General features: G+C 32.6%; 1 protein-coding gene across 1 annotated transcript in view; it reads left to right on the plus strand.

The window, feature by feature from the left end:
- The first annotated feature begins 509 nt into the window (after positions 1-509).
- Positions 510-20,950, plus strand: part of LOC125049790 — a 44,819-nt gene continuing 24,378 nt past the window's right edge. The window contains exon 1 of the mRNA XM_047649247.1: positions 510-650. Within this exon, the coding sequence (XP_047505203.1) occupies positions 617-650 (34 nt within the window). The 5' untranslated portion in view covers positions 510-616. The remainder of the gene's footprint in view (positions 651-20,950) is intronic.

Consider the following 20,950-nt stretch of genomic DNA (forward strand, 5'->3'; position numbering starts at 1 on the left):
GCAGTTGACCAACTGCGCTACTGTGGCCTGTGCGGTGGTAGTTTGACTTTCACTCTTGTGTTTTTAGTTACATTCAATAAATTTCTTATAGTAAGGTATCTATAAATAAATTAAAAGCATTTAAAATCTATCTTCTTAATTGACGTTCATAAGTTTTTTCTTTAAAAGATTTTTGAATTTGAATTTAAATTTTCCCAATCGGAGGTCCGTTCCAGCGTGTCGTTCTTAGGGTCCATCGTGGGTTTTGAGTCTGATTAAGTGACCTGCCCACATGCAAATATAAGGAAATAACCTTAAAAAATATTGTTGAATATTAAACGTATCAAATATAAGACATGTTCAAAATTGACTATCTACTGATCTGACAAAAATAAATTAATCTAAAGAAAACACAAGATTTCCGTTCATATTCTTAAGCGCGTTATCGCAAAGTAGACAAATGGCATTTATCTCATTACGGGATCGCGATAAGAGATTCGGGACTCGGGTACCGGGAGGGGAGCCCGCAGTCCGCCACCGACCTTTCTCCGCGACGGTACCTAGTAGCGCTTGCCGTGAAACTTTTCCATTTGAGTGTACGCTTAGTGAGTGTATAATGTGAAGTGTGGTGCTCAGTATGACCGTGCTACTCGTTTTCGGACTTTTTGTTGGTGAGTTTTATTTTTTAAAAATAATACAAACATATATACCGTATTTATTGTGACAAAGTTTGTACTATTAATAAAATTAAAAGCAAAGAAAAATGAATTTAACTATCACTGTATTATATTTTTTTTACGGAAACTTATTTAATAAAATAATACAACGTAGCTTTGATCTTCATTTTATGATATTTTATAGTTTAATACACCCTGTAGAGTAGGTTGTATAATTTGAATATCTTACGCAAAACGGTAAAATATAATTACATATATAAAATCTACGATTACCAAAACATATTTTATGTATTGAAAATAAGTTAAAAAAATTGTTTGACAGCTGCAAATAATTTCGAAGGCTATCTATTAAGATTTAACCTAATTGGACCTAATTTTTTAATTTCTGCATTGTTTCGTTACAATACAGAGATAATTTATTTCTCGATAAATTACATTATTTATAGATATTTTTGTGCATATTACAAAAACAATGGAAGGAAAAATGAAAACTAAAAGCCCCTACGTAGTACGAATTTCGTGGCACAAAATAATTTATTGATAATATAAAGAGGAAAAAGAGCTTTTTTAATTAGAACTAAAGCACGCAAGCTGTTATAAAACAGTTGCATTTTTTAAAAGCCTTTTTAAAAGACACTGTGTTAACGATCTTAGATGAGATTTCTGTGAAATATGTTTATGCCTCACAAATAGTTGTATATACATGTTGTAAACTAAAGTAATAAAACGTTTTAAATTAGTAATTAACGACCAAGTTAAAAAAACGTTTATTTAACACAACATCATAGCCAAATATTATGAATTGATGTAATTTAACTTATTTTGTTGTAACGTATTGCTGCATTCGTACAAACCTATTCCTTATTGTCGGATATTTTCCATTTTATTTTCTTATCAACTAAACTGTATAAAATTTTTATACAGTAAACATTTTATTTTTTCTAATCAACTAAATACAGTTCTTTGTAGGCTTCAATAAATTACGTATCCCATCGTAACGATATGGTATGAATTTCATAATTGTTCTGCAATGAAACTTTTTTTTAAATAGACGCTACTAATGATATTTCATATTTTTCTAGCGTAGGTAATGGGTTAGCAAACATGTTAGTAAAACAAAAGGAAGTGTTCTTTATTGGTTTAAAGACTTTATTTCTCAAAAAGACAAAAAATGACACTTACATGAGAATAATACTCTAGATTAACATAACATTGTAGTCGTTCTTAAAATAATCACAATAAAAAGATAGCCGTACAATGTACATGCAATAATCTTAAAATTAAAGTAACCAAAGAAATATGAATTAAAAGTAATTATAAGAAATGAATTTAAAAGTAATTTTGTTTAACATATTCACTTAGCTTCGATTTGAATGAATTGATAGAAGTAATATTTTATTACTTTATAGATAGCTGAAGCTTTGATAAGTTTCCTTTTTTAAATATATTAAAATCAATCATTTTGATACATTTTAATAGTTAAAAGTATAAGTATGCACTATTACAGCCGGGATTCGAACGAACGACCTCAGAGAGCCGTTGTTAACAGAAAAGCAGGGGCATAGTTTTGCAAGTAATAACAGCTGATATCTCTTCATGAAGTCTTTCTAGAAAATCTGATGAATAGGGGAAATTCTTACTCGAGTTTAGCTAAGTATTTGAAAAGTTGAGTGTGGAATTTTCCAATAGCAATTCGAAGTTACAAATTTTGAGCTCATGGCGGTACCTTGCCTGCAATGTATGCTATTCTTCGAAATAACCCAATGAATATTTTATATTATATTAATACTAGCGGACCCCATAGACGTTGACCTGCATGATATTTCAAGCGATTAGGATATTAAACAAAGTATAAAAGTACCGACTGCTGCCGGGCTGATTTGTGAATCGAAACCATCCAGGGCTCCACCCAAACGCATACAAAAAAAACATTCAAATTATACATGTAAGCTATCCTATCTTTAAAGTTAGATCAAACTGCACACGGTGTGCAAATTTGATTTAAATCGGTTAAGTAGTTCAGGACTCCATAGCGGACAAACAACGTGACGCGTATTGATATATATATTAAGACTAAAACGTAAAATATGTTTTATATATACTTATTTATTATTTGGAATTGCTTCGCAACACTACAGGAAGATTAAATCATGTTAATTAAATTATGTTGAACCATTTTATACTGTCCATTTAAATTATTTAAATGATAAATTGAATTCGGAATGTGTTTAATTAGCAAATAAACACAAACACTTTTATACAAATATTTAAATTTACAGAGAGTAGTCAAGACTAAGCCGAAATATAAATATGTCTCTTCATAAACTGTTAATAACATGGGTGACGTTGCAACAATGAGATTAGCATGCCGTTAGACCTTTTATCGTATTCCACCATTTGTCAAAATTACACAACTCATATCTACCACATGATAATAAATTCGAATAGTCCACGACTTACTTTCCAAGCGGCTTGATTCCTTGGCGTTGCGTAGAGATGTGGGATCTTTCTGCATCTTCTACCGCATTTACCATGGAGTGTTCAGAGGAGCTGTTCGGACTAATACCTGCAGCTGAGTTTCATCATGCGCACCACCACTATGTGGAACCGCTGCTGCGCATTGAAGTATTTCCGAACCAATTCGACTTAGGAAGAGCGTACCAATTTTTAAAAGGCCGGCAGGGCGCTTGCGAGCGTTCCGGCCGCGGCAGTGCGAGTGTCCATGGGCGGTATCCCTTAACATCAGGTGAGCCCCTTGCCCCTTGCCCCTCTTGTAACATAAAAAAGTATGTAAATTATATAAAGACAATAAATTGTAACGAGTTCCGACTTCGCCTAGTGGTTTTGTGAAATGTTAGGGCCTTATATTCTTTACTAGAGAATGTAAAGCTATTGTAACCAAAACATAAGTTTGTGTTTAAAAGCTATCATGCACCGCACGAACATCCAAGACGTGAAACATACGATTCACATTTAATTACACACTATAAAAAAAATCAGTGGCGCTACAAACTTTTTTAGGTCTGGGCCTCACATTTTTTTATCTGTTTCATGATCATTTGTCAATCTAACGAACAAGTAGGTGATCAGCCTTGTGTCTGACACACGCCGTCGACTTTTTGGGTCTTTGGCAAGCCGGCTTCCTCACGATGTTTTTCCTCACCGTTCGAGCGAATGTTAAATGCGTACATAGAAAGTCCATTCTTGCACAGGTGACCGGTGATCTAACCTACGACGTCAGGGATGAGAGTCGCACGCTGAAGCCACTTGGGCAACGCTGCTCGTTCAATTACATTTTATAATTCGTACAGTCGCAAACGCAGTATCTTTCCCCGACATCGAAAGCCCTGTTTGGTCTGGAATAATAATAATCCACTTTGGCACTATAACCCTATATAAACAAAGGCCATGACTTCAGTTGGCCTCTGTCTCTTCCATCATTTTTACACGCTTTATATTAGCTGCACCTGTATGTATACGTATGTATGTAACCGACTCCTTCGGACTCGAATTTGACCCACTTTAAACGGACAGATTTAATTCAAACTTTGTACACTTATAAAGAATCAGCGACAATATAATAATTTCACAGGTTTATCTCGAAAAAACATGAATTTTTTTTAAGTCCACAAAGCAATACGATTAAATTGAGACAACACGTACTCCTGCTAGGACTAAAAAGTGAAAAATAAATATATATAAATATTCACTTTTTAGTTTGATGTGCTTTAAAAGCATGTTTTATAGTTTTTTTAAACTATATTTATTATATCATAGACAAGAAGGTGATCAGCCTTCTGTGTCTGAAACACCTCGATTTCGATTTTTGATTTCACCGTCGGACCTAATGCTATTGGCACAGCACATAGGAAGAAAATTATATTGGTGCTGTGATGCGAAGCACGACCTTAAAGATTTTCTTAATACTTCTGGATCCTAGCTAGATATTTTAAATCCTGAACTAAAAAACAAATGAACGAACAATAAAAAATATAAATAAAAATAAAAAAAAACCTCTCGAGTAAATAAAAAATGTTTGTCCTATAGAACACTGCACTATAGTCTAATTGTATAGTCAATTGTTACCTAACCTAAAAGGTCCCAGAATAACACATAAACTCAATAAAATTGTTTTTAAAAGTAAATTTAAAACATACAACATGTTTTAAATTTAATAATTCTTTGTGTCTGAATTTCAGTAACGAATATCAAAAGTGCATATGGCACGTGGCACTCTTTGTATAGGTGGTCTCTGTGTATAGGTATTAGGTATGTATATACTTCTATCGAACAGTTAAGTGGGTGAAATAGTAATGGGTCTATTATAACACACGAAGTGCAGTGTTGGCATAGTGGCTTCAGCGTGCGACTCTCATACCTGACGTCGTAGGTTCGATCCCCGGCTGTGCACCAGTAGTCTTTCTTTCTATGTGCGCATTAAACATTTGCTCGAACGGCGAAGGAAAACATCGTGAGGAAACCGACATGTCTTAGACCCAAAAAGTTGACGGCGTGTGTCAGGCACTGGAGGCTGATCACCTACTTGCCTATTAAATTTAAAAATGATCATGAAACAGATTCAGAAATCTGTGGCCAAGACCTAAAGAGGTTGTAGCGCCACTGATTTATTTATTTTATACCATACGAAGTAGCCGCGAATCCAGTAGGACTTCACTACTAACATACATTAACCATCACCGTGGCTCAATTGTTAATACACACGTATAACCCGAAGAATCGATTCCCAACGAAACAATAATGGTATGGTTGTCCCAGAAGATTATTGGCTATCTGTCCAATGCCCCGAATGATATTTTCAACATACAAATAATGGTAATTTTTCCGTACACGCTCTACGATACACTAATTAGCATTTTAATTAACGCGAATTTATTAAGGCTGCTATGAACATGGTTTATTCTCTTAATGTTCTGGTTTTTGTTATTGTTCCGTTTCTAAGAACAAAGCCGACACGGTGTAAGCTCTTGTATAGAAGTATTTACTAATTGCATTTACATAGAAACTTACTATATTAGACAACAAAAATGTTAGTTATTTATATCTATAGCACTGATAGGCTGAATGAATTGTTGAATGAGAAAGATTTTTAGTACAAAATTGGCTCGAAATATCAGGCAGTGACATTTTATAAAGTTATATTTTAATAACAGAGAAATCCTTTATAACTCGGAATTTTGAATGCTTTTTGAAAATCGTGCTTCGTCAGTTCAGTGAGTGATATATATTTGTTGTACAAATTTGTATTTGTGAGTTTGTTATACAATGTGTAGTTAGGTACCAATACTTATTATTTAATAAGTCAGTATGTAATCTGTGGTTTAGTTAGTTTCTGGTGTGTCTGCTTCAAAGAACATTAAACTATTTGGTATTAAGATGTAAACTTGATATTCTAGTTATCTAGTAAAAAATCAAATTCGAACATCCGTGTTTTACTTGGTTGACTGATCAAGTTTATTATGTCTACCCACATTTTTGGTGCTGTTCTGTTTTGTTATTTTATAATATATGTACCTACATCTGTGCGCTCTAATTTCTAATTTTTAATCTTAGTTTTAAATATGTGTTTCTCAGTAAGTGAATTTTGTATGCAATTCTTATGAGAAATAAAGTTATTCTTAAACCTAAAAAACCTAAATATCTGATGAAAATATTATTACAATAAGTTGTACCCATATAATTAAACAAAAATATTAACCCGAAATATAGTGTAAGGATAATTTATTTAATTTATATTTATTATTAGTAATTATTATACTATATTTTAGCAAGAATAAATTTAAACTTGCGCAAATTAAAATTCCTTAAATATCAACTTTGTTATAAAAATTAAACACTAGCCACGTGAAAAGTCTGAAAAATGTTAGTAACACCTTTGCAAGGTTATTTTACGCCTAGTGCGCTGAATTCCACTCGTGTGGAAATTATTACGTTAAAACCTTTTTACAGAAGCCTACATTGTTCAATTAGCTTGTAAATTGAATTAAAATTCTTTTATAGGGATTATTATATAGAGCGATTTATGATATAACTAAATTTATTTATTTATTGATTAATACCTTATTCAAAAACATACACATAACACAAAATAAAAAAGCAGGTTACAAAAGTTATAAGGCAACGGGCGGCCTTATCGCTAACAAGCGATTTCTTCCAGGCAACTCTAATGTGGAACAATGAAAAAGAAACACCTACAGAGGGTAGAGTACAAGAAATGCAAAAATATTTAATTTTAAAAAAATATTTATCTTCTCTCATGTGTCCCGTCCATTTCCATTTCAATCTTTTACTAGAAGTAACAGCATTTCTAAACTTTGTCATGTCCTTTATTTCTACTAGTTTTACTTTATCTTCCAATTTCAGACCTAAAACACTCCTTTCGATACTATTCTGACATACTCTTATGGGCATAACCCATTACCGAGTATAGCGGAGTCCGTAATGGGTCCGTTCCGCTCGCAGTGGAAGGCGGGCATTAGTTTGTTTTCTTGTTTATCAGTGAGTGACCAGGTTTGACATGCGTATATCAGGCACGGTAATATACAGGTATATATATTAAGTGGCAGCTAGGTGAGGGGTACCGGGTTCGATTCCCGATTCGAGGGCAAGTTTTAATTTAATTTATATTTTTTCTCGGCCTTTGGGAGGGTTGTGCGGTACCGGGCGAGTGCCTAAACCGTACATGGAGGACATGGTCGAATTTCTAAGGCAAAAAGCATGAATGATAAAAATCTCATACTTGACGCTGGCTAATGCACAAACCGTGCCAGGGCCATAAAAAAAAGGAATTGAATAGCCAAAAAAATATGATAAATTGTAATTTTGAATTATTAAAACCCTAATTTAACACAGAAATATGTTTTGAGCTCCTTAAATTTTCAAGTACTCCTAAGCACTCAAAATGTCGGAAAAATAATTATTATATTTTACTGTCTCTTATAATTTTCTTTATTTTTTACTCATTAGGGAGCAGTGTTTTCCCTCATTATTTTAATTTAATGAGACGATCTAATTATGTATCAGCTCTTTGTTACTTACTTGCTTCTTGCTTTAGTAGAGTTTATTTTTGAAAGAAATTACACTTTCAAAGATTAAAACGCGATTAAAATGATTACATACTTTCAATTTTAATAGATAAGGTGTAAAACGGAAAGTCGAATTAATAAAGAAAATGTAATATTTTGTTAACATTTATCATAATTTGATAATAAAACAATTTTTTACCGGATTGAAGTTTATTTACAAAAACAAAGTGTATTTACAATTATTTTTCATAATTTTAAATTTAACCGACGTTTAGCGTGCATTACAGCGGCTTCAATCCGGTAATAAATTGTTTTATTATCAAATGTGTGAAAGTTATGTCAATAAAAGACAATACTATTTATCATAATGTTTTTTTTAAAATTAATAATATTTGATTAAAAGTGAAAAAGCAGTCTAAATTGTCGATTGTGGATTGTTAAAAATATGTATTTTATGAAATTGTTATGTTTCGTGAAATTATTTCATGAATGATTGGTTTTAGTATTTATGTCGTTAAACGCCAATTATTTATTTGTCTTGGCAATTTTTATGACATATTTTATAAAGTTGGTCACATTATGAAATAATGAATTTTACGATCTGTCAACGACATATAAAAGCTTTGAAGTTAATGATATAATTTATTATTTTAATAATAAATTAGAACCGGTGTTTAGTAAATCTATTTGGCGAACCGCGGTCTTTTTGGAAGATTAGTTCTATTGTCTACATTTAATTTCAGAATAGCAAAATTATAACAAAAGATCTATCCAAGCGTAGTTTAGTAAAAATCTCACGAAAGTATTTGGAATACTTGAACTTTCGTCTTTATTACTTCGTCTGTGATTTCCGAAGAAATGGACTTAATTTTGTGATTTCACTCCGAAGCGACGCTATTTTCTCTGAGGTATTAAGTTTTATCACACTTTTGACTTTAGACCTTCTTTGAGTTGTTCGAGGATTAAAATTGCATTACCCAGATCTATCTTTCACACATAATTATCCAACAGTTTAGAATAATTGGTGCAATATTTATGATTTGAAAAACGAACTTGACTTCTTTTGACGCAATCAGCGTTGTTTGTATAAAGATATTTCTATAAGGGGCTGATACTGAAAAAAACATGTGTAACATATTATCTAGATATTTCCGACCTAATTCGATCTAGGAGGAAGAACGTACTAATTCTTAAAGATTAAAAGCATTTCTGGTGTGAAAACATTAGTTAGATAACAAAAGTTAGATGATAACCTTCTCTTAAGTTATTATTATTATAGTTCGCAGGTTCGGGGCATATGACTTGTTTGTAAGATATTAAAGTTAGTAAGATGCGTCGACTAAGAATTTACTATAAGATCTAGGTCTTCCCTATACTAGGAAAGTAATATTAAATCCTAGATAGAATTAATTTTCTTACATTTTTAATCCTACTCGTGCAAAAGGTACCAGATAGCTCTTTTGTACTCACCGTTACTTATAAATGGCTTTTGAGAAAATTCTTCACGACGTAAGACGTACTCAACTGAACTGATTCGGTAAAATATTGGAGATTGGATTTTTAATTTAATTCGGATTTATTGGTTAAGGTTGATTTGATACTTGACTCTTATTTCATAGAGTGGCGTTTCGGCGGATACGTCGTTCCATTTTTGTCTTGTGACATTAGTTTTGTTTAAGTTTAAGCCTGAAGTAATTATGTTGCAGGGAATTGAACCAAAATGCTCGGTTTAAATTTTTGTATTTTTTTAAAGTCTAGATACTCCCTAATTAGGAAAACAAATTGGATTGCGTCCATGGATACCCTACCTACCCAAAACAGTTCACTGAAAATCGAACTACACGTTCTTTGCCGTATATGTCAACCATTCAGCCACGGAAGCAGTCCCTTATAAAGCATACTAGGTCAAATCATCGTTTTCATTTTGGTGTAAAGTAACATCCTTTCTTTCCTTAAGACCTCAAAAGAGGAAAAACCGCGGGCCGTCCAATTTAAGGGCACGTTTATTTGGGCTGCTCTATCGATCTTTATAATACCCGCAATAAAAATAAATTGAAGAAATATAGAGGGTAGTGGAAATATACAATGGGGTAGTAAGGTTCTTGAAAGGAAAAGCGTTTTAAATGTATTCTTCTTCTACACGTTACCTTCATACAAAAAATATTTTTACTAAATAAATAAAAATCTGATTTAGTTTTATTGAATAAAACTCGTCTAAACACTTTAAAATTAAATTCACGAAACTATACAAAATATAGTCAAAATTAAAGTTTATATTAAAAGTCACAAAGTATTTTTAGTTACTATTATTTTTTCCTCTTTTGTACTCAGCGCCCGGTTTTCCTGTTTTACTTTGCTATTACTTAACATTATGTTAGCCTAATGACAATTCTGCGAATTTTCCTCAGGTATTTTCCGCAAGACGCCGCCGGGCTACGTTAATTCTTGGAGACTTGATGCGTTATGAATATTTTATGTACAATTGGAGCAAAGTACAGTTAAAAAATATAAACGTCAAATTGTTTGAGACCATATAAAGGTTGTACACTCTCACAAAAAGTGAGCATTAATGGCTTCCTGTATATTATAATCTAGAAAATTGTTACCCACTATAAAATCTATACTGACCTACTTATTTCTATAAACCTAATCAGTCTTTCATAAATGCAACTAAAATATTATTTTGCCTCTTTCTGACAAGTTGTGTTCTCGCCTTTCTAGAAAGAGAGCTTCCCAGAAGATTAAAAATGGACATATCAATTCCAGCTTACTGATTAATTGCGCCATCAGTCCTGGTTTCGATAGGACAACCGTTTCTACCTATTAAACCAGTTTTATTAAATGAAAATATGTAGAAAAATTCCGTCTATAAGGAATGTGTATACATCATAACATTACACATATATTTCAATATCTTCTGATTTGAGTAAATAAAATATAGAAATAATTGTTTCGAGAAGTTTATGGGATATCAAAACTTGAATACATTGGCATTGACTGGGCATAATGTATTATGATTTTTAACTACATTATACAGTATTTTGATCAAATGGAAAAGTGTATATCGAAAAGTACGCGAGATAAAGTAGTCTTAAATTGTTCTTTTATATAAATGAAATGTAAGAAAGTAAACCCTTACGAATACATCGACAAAAGAAAATAAATAAGAACTCACTTATCAATTCAATAAAGAAATCAAACAATAGAAAGCAACCTTGTTTTGAAGATAAATACGTATGTTTATAAGGCAAGGTACTGTGAAACAATATATTTAAACAAACGGGAGTGTAAATTCCCGGCAGGTCAGTGAAATTTCGTGTTGCAGTTGTAGAAACTCACATGGTTTTTAATAGTGAAACAAGACCAGCTGACCTGCAATTATCTTTTTACTGGACTGCATGAGATATAAGCGTTGTGTTTCAAAATGTAGGTAAATAAAACACTGAAATCGACCAACTTGAGTCACGTGATCCTTATGTATTTATTCGTGATTCAATAAAAAAAAACGTGCGTGTACTTATGTTATACTTATTACTTTGTCACACAAGATAAAATTTAAAAAAAAAATTGTATTCTACATTTGTAGAAACAACGAAACTAAAAATAGAAAAAACTAACATGTATAAAATGTATATAAATACAGCTGGTTCAGGGTGTCGGTTTTTTGTGACGGTGCGCGCCCGTCGTAAAAATTTACTCTCATCATTTTTACCTAACGCGCCAAAACTCAAACTCAAACTCAAAATATCTTTATTCAAGTGGATAACCAAGTACACTTTTGAATCGTCAAGTTAAATTAATCGTAAATTTACATTTACTACCAGTTCGCAAGTTAAGGGCGTAGAGCGGGTAAGAAGAACTGGCAAGAAACTTTCAAAAAGAAGTATACTTCAAAAATTATGTTGTTTCAATATTACTTGTAAATGGTCTTATGTACTGTATGGATTCTTTACCGATGCGCGCACGAAGAAGTTCTCTTACGCTGCCCGCTTACTGTGAATATGGCGAAACAAAAGCCTGAACACTTATTCTCTACCTGGAATGTGAATCCAGGCCTTCAGCTAATGTATACAATTGCCTGAATTAGGCTACATAGCGACCATGATAATCACACGATTTTTACGTGTAATGCGTTATGAACTGTGGGTACGTGTTTCGAATTTTACTTTGGAAATATTATCGAGTTTGTACGTGAGCAGCTTATAAATACGACAAGATAACATATTTTAAGACTAACAACAGAAGGATCCAGAAGTTTTGAAGTTCTTGACTTATAATTGTAATGTCTGATATTTAGTAATACGTTACTTCTACTGTAGCTCTATCATGAGATAGAGGAACGCAAATGAAAAAACGTTACGTTTACTCGTAGCGTAACTGTCATAGAGTTGGCTGTTAATTATAATGAATCGAAACGGACTATACTTTCATATTTTGTTTTCCGTTATGGATGATATTTTTCCGACGATTTTAATTCTACACGGGGTTTTCATACAAACGTCAGCCGTGTACTTACAGCTTACACCATGAGGTACAGTGAGCAGGAATTGGAGCAGTAATTTATATCTACAAATTTATTTTGTTCAGCGCGTAAGCCTTCCTTTAAATTTAGTATTGTGTAAATAATGATGTTTGATCGTCATTATGGATGAGAAATCACCTAAAACATACCATTATGAGCAAGATTACTTCAACATTGCTTAGTTCTTATTGTTATGTCAGTACCTTACAGTGCACTCATTAAAGTACCCATAATAAATTCGTAGCTAGTGGAGATCCATGGTATCTGCTTACACCTACTACCTACCTACTATTCGCAAGATGTAATGTTTTATGAGTCTCAATTTGTTAGTAATAATTTTTGAAGTGAAACTTCTTTATCGGGGTTGGAAAAAAATTTAGTGTAACATTTTTTCGTTACGCGTCACATTTTTCCGTTACGCGCCATCTTTTGAAGTGAAACTTCTTTATCGACGTATGGGAGAAATTTTGTAGCAGGTTACGCGCCATGTTGCTTTTTGAAGTCAAACTTCTTTATCGGCGTTGGAAAAAAATTTACACACATTTGTCACATTTTTCGGTTACGCGCCATCTTTTTCTTGTCCCTACCACGGTTGAACCGAAGAGATTCGAAGCCATTAGTAACAAAAATATATAATAACGATAACAATGATAGTAATACTAATAATTCTATTACAATTAATGAAATTCTGTAATAATCTTAGTAGGTACTACATATAATCCGGTCAAATTAGACTAAAAAATAGGGGTAAGGTTACAATAATTCGCACTTGGCTGAATATTGGTAGGATTGCTCAATACACTATTATAAAGGAAATGTGAAAAGTCCTCCTCGATCCGGCACGTGCAAAAAAATTTACACCGGGTCAAAGATCACAAAAATGGGTTTTTCGCGATTTTCAGCAAAATGGTAAGTTTTATCATAAAATTAGTTTGAACAAATATTGTAGATCAGATAATTATCTATAAAAAATGTTTAAATACTTGTTTTCCTAAGAGCCACCGTTTTTGAGATATCACGATTCAAAAAGTTGAAAGAGTTGTAATCGTCATAATATGTATAAGTTCACCACGTATATACATCACTGAAGCCGTAGTACAATCAAAAATATCGTTCTATCGGTCAGTGCGACTTACACATATAAAATATGAAAATTTCGGAAAATTTTATGTATGGAGCTACTAAAAAAATTACGTGCTTAGATAAATTCAGGTATGCATGTTTCGTTAAAAATACTCGAAATAAAAAACAAGTGCAGTTAGCATGTCTTCCTTCCTCAGCGGCTGCTCATCAACATCTTTTTCGGGTATATTACCAAGTTCAAGTGTGGCTTGGGAATCAGTTAGACCCAAAAGTCTGGGGTTGGAAGTTGGTCGACAATCATTAGAGCCAGTTCAGACTTTACTTCCACCTGCACCAGAAAAACTACTAAACACTATTTTTTGCAACTGTAAAAAGGGATGTAGTGCTAAATGTGGTTGCAAAAAAGTTGGACTGTTTTGTTCTGTAGCATGTACTAACTGTCAAGGCCGTTCATGCTCCAATGTTGAATTGCCAACAATTGAAGATTCATTTGATGTTGACGAAGAAGATTCATTTGTTGTTTGTATTCATGTCTATGATAATAAAAGCCTTTTGTTAGTTAAAAGTTTATCTAATTTAACTTTATTTAACCAATTTCTGTAAAGTTGCATATAGTAGATCATTTTTCTAAAAATAAGGTCATAAAGAAGTTTCTCTTCTTACGTGTGTACACATAGTACACGCACACATTTTTGTTTTATGGGACAGGGGGCAAACGGCCAGGAGGCTCACCTGATGTTAAGTGACCCGCCGCCCATGGACACTCTGAATGCCAAAGGGCTCGCGAGTGCATTGCCGGCCTTTTAACCTATAATACAGCCCTAAAATTTTGTGGTAAAGTATTTACTAGTTTCCATTTTAAATGATATAATAATTGGATTGGATTGACGAGACTTACCTATAGCAGACCAAAATTTTGATTAAAGTCTGACCTCTTGAATGAATTGTTTATAATACAAGTTAATAAAAATACATAAAAGACTGTTCATTAAGATTTCAACATCAAATGGAAAACTTCGTGTCATGATTTTTAATTATGTGAAAAACAAATGCCTAATATAGCCAGATTAAAACGTATGCAATATCATACAAGTTAGATCAATGTTATATAGAAATGACTAGAGACACGTTTTCTTGGTTTTAACGTAATTGCTCTACTAGGTCAAGAAACGGGTCAAAAGCTAAGTGACCCGTCCTTATTTCATCTAAACGAGTTTAAAACTCAAAATAGAAAAGTCCTATTCCAAGATAAATTCATTTTTAATTAATAACTGGTCCTTTGAATTGCGTGTATGAAGGGTCTATTAATGTTTAAGTTCTTGTATATTTATTAATTCATTAATCTGATATCGCAGGATTCGGTTATGTAAAAAGTATAACTTAAGGTAGTATAATAACGGTTTTGAACTTTATAATAACAATTTAATACAATTTGTAACACTTACAAGAAACAATGTATAAGTATGCAGTAGAAAATCTATGCGACCTCATTTGTGAACAAAACTATTTGAATAAAAACTATTTGTGTTCTTTTTTCAAAAAATCCCCACATTCATATTTGCAGAATAAAAACCGCGGTTTGGTGTATCCAAGTTTTTAATTATTACGCTGTCTGCATTTTATTCGAGTTTTAACAACTATCTTAATATGTTTTTTATGCAAACACAAGTGCTGGTGATGAAAGGAATTTTAAATTTTTACCTAGTCGCGAAATATTTTTGGTATGCGCAAAAACTATGGTATGTTTATGACGTTATTTAGCAATATAATACGTTACCATATAATACAAAGGCTGCGTAAAATATAATAAATATCTTCTAATATTGTTATAAATATGTTCTATTTCTAACAATATTAGAAATTGTAAAGTTGATACGTTCGAATTGATAAACACTGAAATTATCATTGTGACGAAATATAAATTATTTTGTAAAAAATTAAAATTGCCTGGATATATTTTTACACTTTTGTAAAACTCTAAATACAGATTTAATATAACTTTAAGGAAAATACCTGGTAAATAAAATTTAGTCTAGCCCTTAGACAATGTAAAGTACCTCAACAAACAAAGTAAGTAATTCAGTTTATCCCATCTGTTTAATCTATACACCTTAGCTTTGATTTCAGTGTTTCTTATTCATTGTAACACACCCACTCACTTAGAGAGAGAGAGACACACACACATACACACACACACACACCAAAATTGTTTTTAAGACTCCGTTTGCAATGTTTTCTTTTAGCACTTAATACTTATTTTCTTCTATTGTATCTTATGACAATGACATGATTGTACGTGTTCCGGTCCGGTGGTGGAGAGACTGGCTATCTGTGACTCAGGTCTCCTGTTACAGAGACCAGTCTCTCACATACACTTCCTAATGTTATCATCTTAGTTTAATCATAAAAACCTTGTATGTATATGTGAGAGAAGAAAATAAAGATTATTATTATTTTTATTATTCGTAATTCGTTCATGTGAGAAATCAGTATTATATGGAGGTTTTACCCCAATTACTAAACATACGTGAAGAAGAAGGAAAATATATTAATGAAACATAGCAAGGTCTGGGTATAATGTGATTTAGTATGTAATTATTTCACTTCTGTTTATAATATTCAATAATAAAATAACTAACTCATCAATTTATATAAAGAAAAATTTGACATCTAATCGTATGATATTTGTAGATTAAACTAAAATATATAATACAGATGAAATATATACCATTTAACAATCAGTTCGCGGCACTACGTATTAAACAGATAATATTTACAAGCTTCTAAATGCCATTGAATTATCTGCAAAGTAAACGTTACTATTTTTCTTGAGAAAAAACAAAGAGAAATAATTTTAAATTTTTCTAAGAACACCTAACAGATTAAAACGTCTTCTTTTCTCCCTTTGTATGGTGAAATATACGACTATTCTTTGTTGGCGTCGACTCCTATTTTCTGAAAGTTAGACTTATTTTTGAAATTGTATCCTTTTGTTCGTTGAAATAATGTTGAGGTGAGCTTTTCTGAGCTTAAATGATGTAACCACCTGCGGCTATGCATTATAAACAAAAAACAAAGGGGTTAATAGTAGGTATTAGTTAAATATATTATATTAAAAGATATATGTATGTTGATACTTAATGAAAACCAACCAACATACAGAGTGAAATGAAAGAAGTTATATTGTTTTGTTATGACCTATATTAGTCTAATTGAACAGTGTAGGCCTAGTGGCTTGAGTATTTGACTCTCATCTTTGAGGTCGTAGGTCAATTCCCGGCCTATTTCATTTTTTTCTATGTATATTTGATATATGACTTTCTTTATAGAAAAGGGGCTGGAGGCTCATCTGATGTTAAGTGATACCGATGCCCATGGAAGCTCACAATGCCAATGTGAAAAAAGGCATCGTGAAGAAATCGGCATGTCTTAGACCCGTAAAGTCGACGCCGTCTGTCAGGCACAGGAAGTCTAGTCGACAAGTTGAAAATGGTACAAAATAGAGATACTGCTCTTAAAATTATGTGCGATAGCTCATTGGATCCGGAATGACGTCTAGAAAAATGTGCCAAAAGCGTGTATTAACTCATAAAAAAATTGCAAAAGTTATAATTAAAGATGAAAAAAAATGACATTTCGTTTTTTGCCAATATTTAATAAACTATTCAAAGAAAGTAAGAAAGAAATTTCAAAAAATTTCTGAAAGAAGAGGAAATTTCCAATAAAAAACTCCTGACTCCCGGAACTCTATCTCCATTATTTATAATTTTAATTTAACGCTGAAAATAGGTCTGCGCGTGACATTTTTAGGATGCGCGCGTGGCGTCAAAAGCGAGTACGGCACATTAATTAATTTCTTTCAGAATCTTTTTTTAAAATTGCTTAAATATGAATAGTTTATTAAATATTGGCAAAAAACGAAATGCCATTTTTTTCATCTTTAATTGTTTACAAGTTTTGCAATTTTTTATGTGCTAATACACGCTTTTGGCACATTTTTCTAGACGTTATTCCGGATCCAATGAGCTATCGCACATAATTTTAAGAGCAGTATCTCTATTTTGTACCATTTTCAACTTGTCGACTAGACTAAGGGTGCTGATCACCTACTTGCCTAATAAATAAAAAAATATATCACGAAACAGATACAGTAATCTAAGGCAACTGGTGTTTTATTCCTCTAGAGTATGTGAATATATGTTTTTTATTTTTCAGACTACTAAAGCTAAACTATTAACATAGCAGTTTCCGGTAGAACTGCCTGAAGACGTCATTATTCTTAGAACAAACGTTTAAAGGCGCTTATAGAAACATAATTAAATAACTCTTGTGTTTAGATGCGATTTGTAACGTAAATATTCATTATATTTTTTTTCCAAATTCACACAAATATTTGAAATAGCAGCAATTTTCTGTTTCAAAGGTCGGTACAGAGCGCCTTAGGCAGAGGGAATTTTGTTTATCACGCTTTGACTTCACAAAGCTAAAACTGCTAAAACCGGAATTAATCACCAAACGCTTTTCGGAGTCAATTAAGGAATAACTGTTTCATCTCAATATTTAATTTGGAAAAAGGGTTATCTACTTTCCTTATTAATAAAAACCGGTAATAGTATACTGTGTAGTACTGATTTGTCTCTTTTTTATCGGTATTGATGTGATAAAAAGATACACTTTAATAATAGTTTTACTACATGTCTTATTTTACTTATCTCTACTTACTTTTATATTGAATTAAATATAATTCATTTAATTCACGTTAATTTATTTACACACGTTATAGGTTTTATGTTATGTTCACGCTGCCTAGGCAAAATAAATCTGAGAAAATTAAGAAGAAATTCACACAAAGTAATAATTGTTTTAATTACAGATAATATTAACTGTTGCCTAGCAGCTATACATTTACAAATTATTGAAATTTATTATTATAACACATATTTTCATAAATTTATGGCTCATTTTTGAGTCGTTGGTAAACGAGGGTTTCCCAGGATTGTACACCATAGCCATTACTATGACCATAAATGTGAAATACATCTATACCTGTGTTAGAAACCTATTTTGCTATAGTTAAACATATATTATGTAAAAATACACTTAACACGTCAAACAATATATGGAAAATGCGATGGCAACTAGGACCCACTTAGAGTGCGAACATTAGTCACCTCTCCATGTGCCCTGTATAAATAGGATCAAAAACCTGAATGTATGCACAAGTAAGCAAGCGTAACCCAGAGAGCAATGGAAATAAGTATTATAAAGAAAAGAAAATTGACAAAATAAGTAACAAGAATTTAAGAGATAAAACTGTGTTTGCTGACGTTACATATAAAATAAAACAAAATGGAAATGGGCTGGTCATACCATAAGACGAGCAGATAAATGAAGCGAAATTGTAAAACCATAGCAAACAAGAGGCCATAAAAGAAACAGAGGTAGGCAGTTTAAAAGGTGGGCCCATGAAATCATTGTAATGGCTGGAAAGACTAAGACCTGGATGAGATTGGTACCTATACAATAAGGAAAAATGGAGTCAAATTGGTTCGGAAATACTTCAGTGAGCAGCTGGTTCCACAAAGTGGTGCGCGGCAAAAACTGCCTTTAAAAACGCTGTGTTGTGTAACGGCGGACGTCGAGGTGATACGGGTGGAATTTCATATTCTGCCTCGACATCCGATGTTAAAACTCAGCTGCAGGTATTCTGCAATTAAGGTCCATTAATATAATCACACTATCTCAAGCTTGTGTCACTTGCAACATTCCTGGCATCAGTATCGTCGACCGCTTTATATAACTCAGATCCCAAATCTCTAACGACGGCAGCTCTGTACTCGAGATAAAAAGGCGAAACGGCATTGCTAAAGACGTCATGATACGTTTAGGCTACATCTGGAAGAAAAGAGGAATTGGTATCAAAACCAAAATAAAACTGATATGGGCTCTAGTATTCCCTATCTTCCTGTCTGAAGACGTGGTATCTTGGCTCGAAAAAGGCAAAGAATCGATCGATGCCTTTGATATGTGCTGCTGGCGGCGAATGCTCATAATGCTGCAGAAGCACCCCAATACATCGATCCTGACCCAACACCGCATACGGACTCACTTGTCTACCATATGCCTACAGCGAATATCTTATTTCAGCAATACAATGCGCAGAGGCGATGAGAACTGGGACTAACTGAACGTGGTTGGTAACAAAGAAGGCAAAAGTTCACGTGGTCGTTCACCCACCAGATCGATCAAAGACGTGAAAGACTCATCGTCCTCAAAACTAAACACTGTCATAAGAGAGACGCTGGATAGAAACCGGTAAAAACAGATAGTCCTCTCCAGATGCTTCCTTGCTGACTACGACAGACATGAGCTGCCGATTAAAGAGAGAGAATGTAAAGAATATAATAGTAGAAAAGACAAGCTTTAATATTTATATTTACAGCTAAAAGCTATAATAGCTTCTTAGCTTCATAAAGCTTATTGGTCAATAAATAATTAATAATACCTGTACCGTTCCTGGGTCATCGGGAAGCTTTAAATAATAGAGGATTTTAGTCTTACTCTATATTAACCACTGCGTCCAACAATAATATAAGCGAAATAATGAAATGTTATGCTATGTAACGAATGAATGAAATGTAACAGTCAAAGAAAGTGCCAACGTCTGGCAATACTATCGGGGCGTAACTCCGACGATAAGAAAGCCTGAGTGAGCAAAATGGATAACCTTGGCTCGTATAATACCACTGTTCTATAATATAAAAAAAATGTGTGCGTGTACTAGGTGTACACACGTAAGAAGTGAAACTTCTTTATGACCCTATTTTTCGAAAAATGATCTACTATAATGCAACTTTACAGAAATTGGTTAAATAAAGTTAAATTAGATAAAGTTTAACAAAAGGCTTTTATTATCATAGACATGAATACAAATACAATTATTTCATTTTAACTTATTACTGTACTAGGTACTATGTAGTACTAAGATTATTACAGAATTTCATTAATTGTAATAGAATTATTAGTATTACTATCATTGTTATCGTTATTATATATTTTTGTTACTAATGGCTTCGAATCTCTTCGGATCAACCGTGGTAGGGACAAGAAAAAAATGGCGCGTAACCGAAAAATGTGACAAATGTGTGTAAATTTTTTTCCAACGCCGATAAAGGAGTTTGACTTCAAAAAGCAACATTGCGCGTAACCTGCTACAAAATTTCTACCATACGTCGATAAAGAAGTTTCCCTTCAAAAGATGGCGCGTAACGAAAAAATGTTACACAAAATTTTTTTCCAACCCCGATAAAGAAGATTCACTTCAAAAACACTATATTTACTGACATGAGATTATAACGAAAATATGAGAGCAATAAAGCTGCACTAAACTAGTAGTAATTACCCTCCAAATAGAGCCTATAGTCTCAAGTATACAGAGTAATTACAGTATTTTCAGCATCTATTATTGAAATTGATAACCCATATTGGATCGTTTGAACCCTGCTTCCTAAATATTAGCTAATCACGATTGATTACACCATTCACTGATAGGCATTTGAATACTGTATGAGTTATTAATAAATATGGGTATTATAATAAGTATGGAAACATAAAAATATAATATTTTGATGCCTAATAATAATGAT

Source organism: Pieris napi, chromosome 5 (assembly GCF_905475465.1).
Source record: "Pieris napi chromosome 5, ilPieNapi1.2, whole genome shotgun sequence".
Classification (NCBI taxonomy): Eukaryota; Metazoa; Arthropoda; class Insecta; order Lepidoptera; family Pieridae; genus Pieris; species Pieris napi.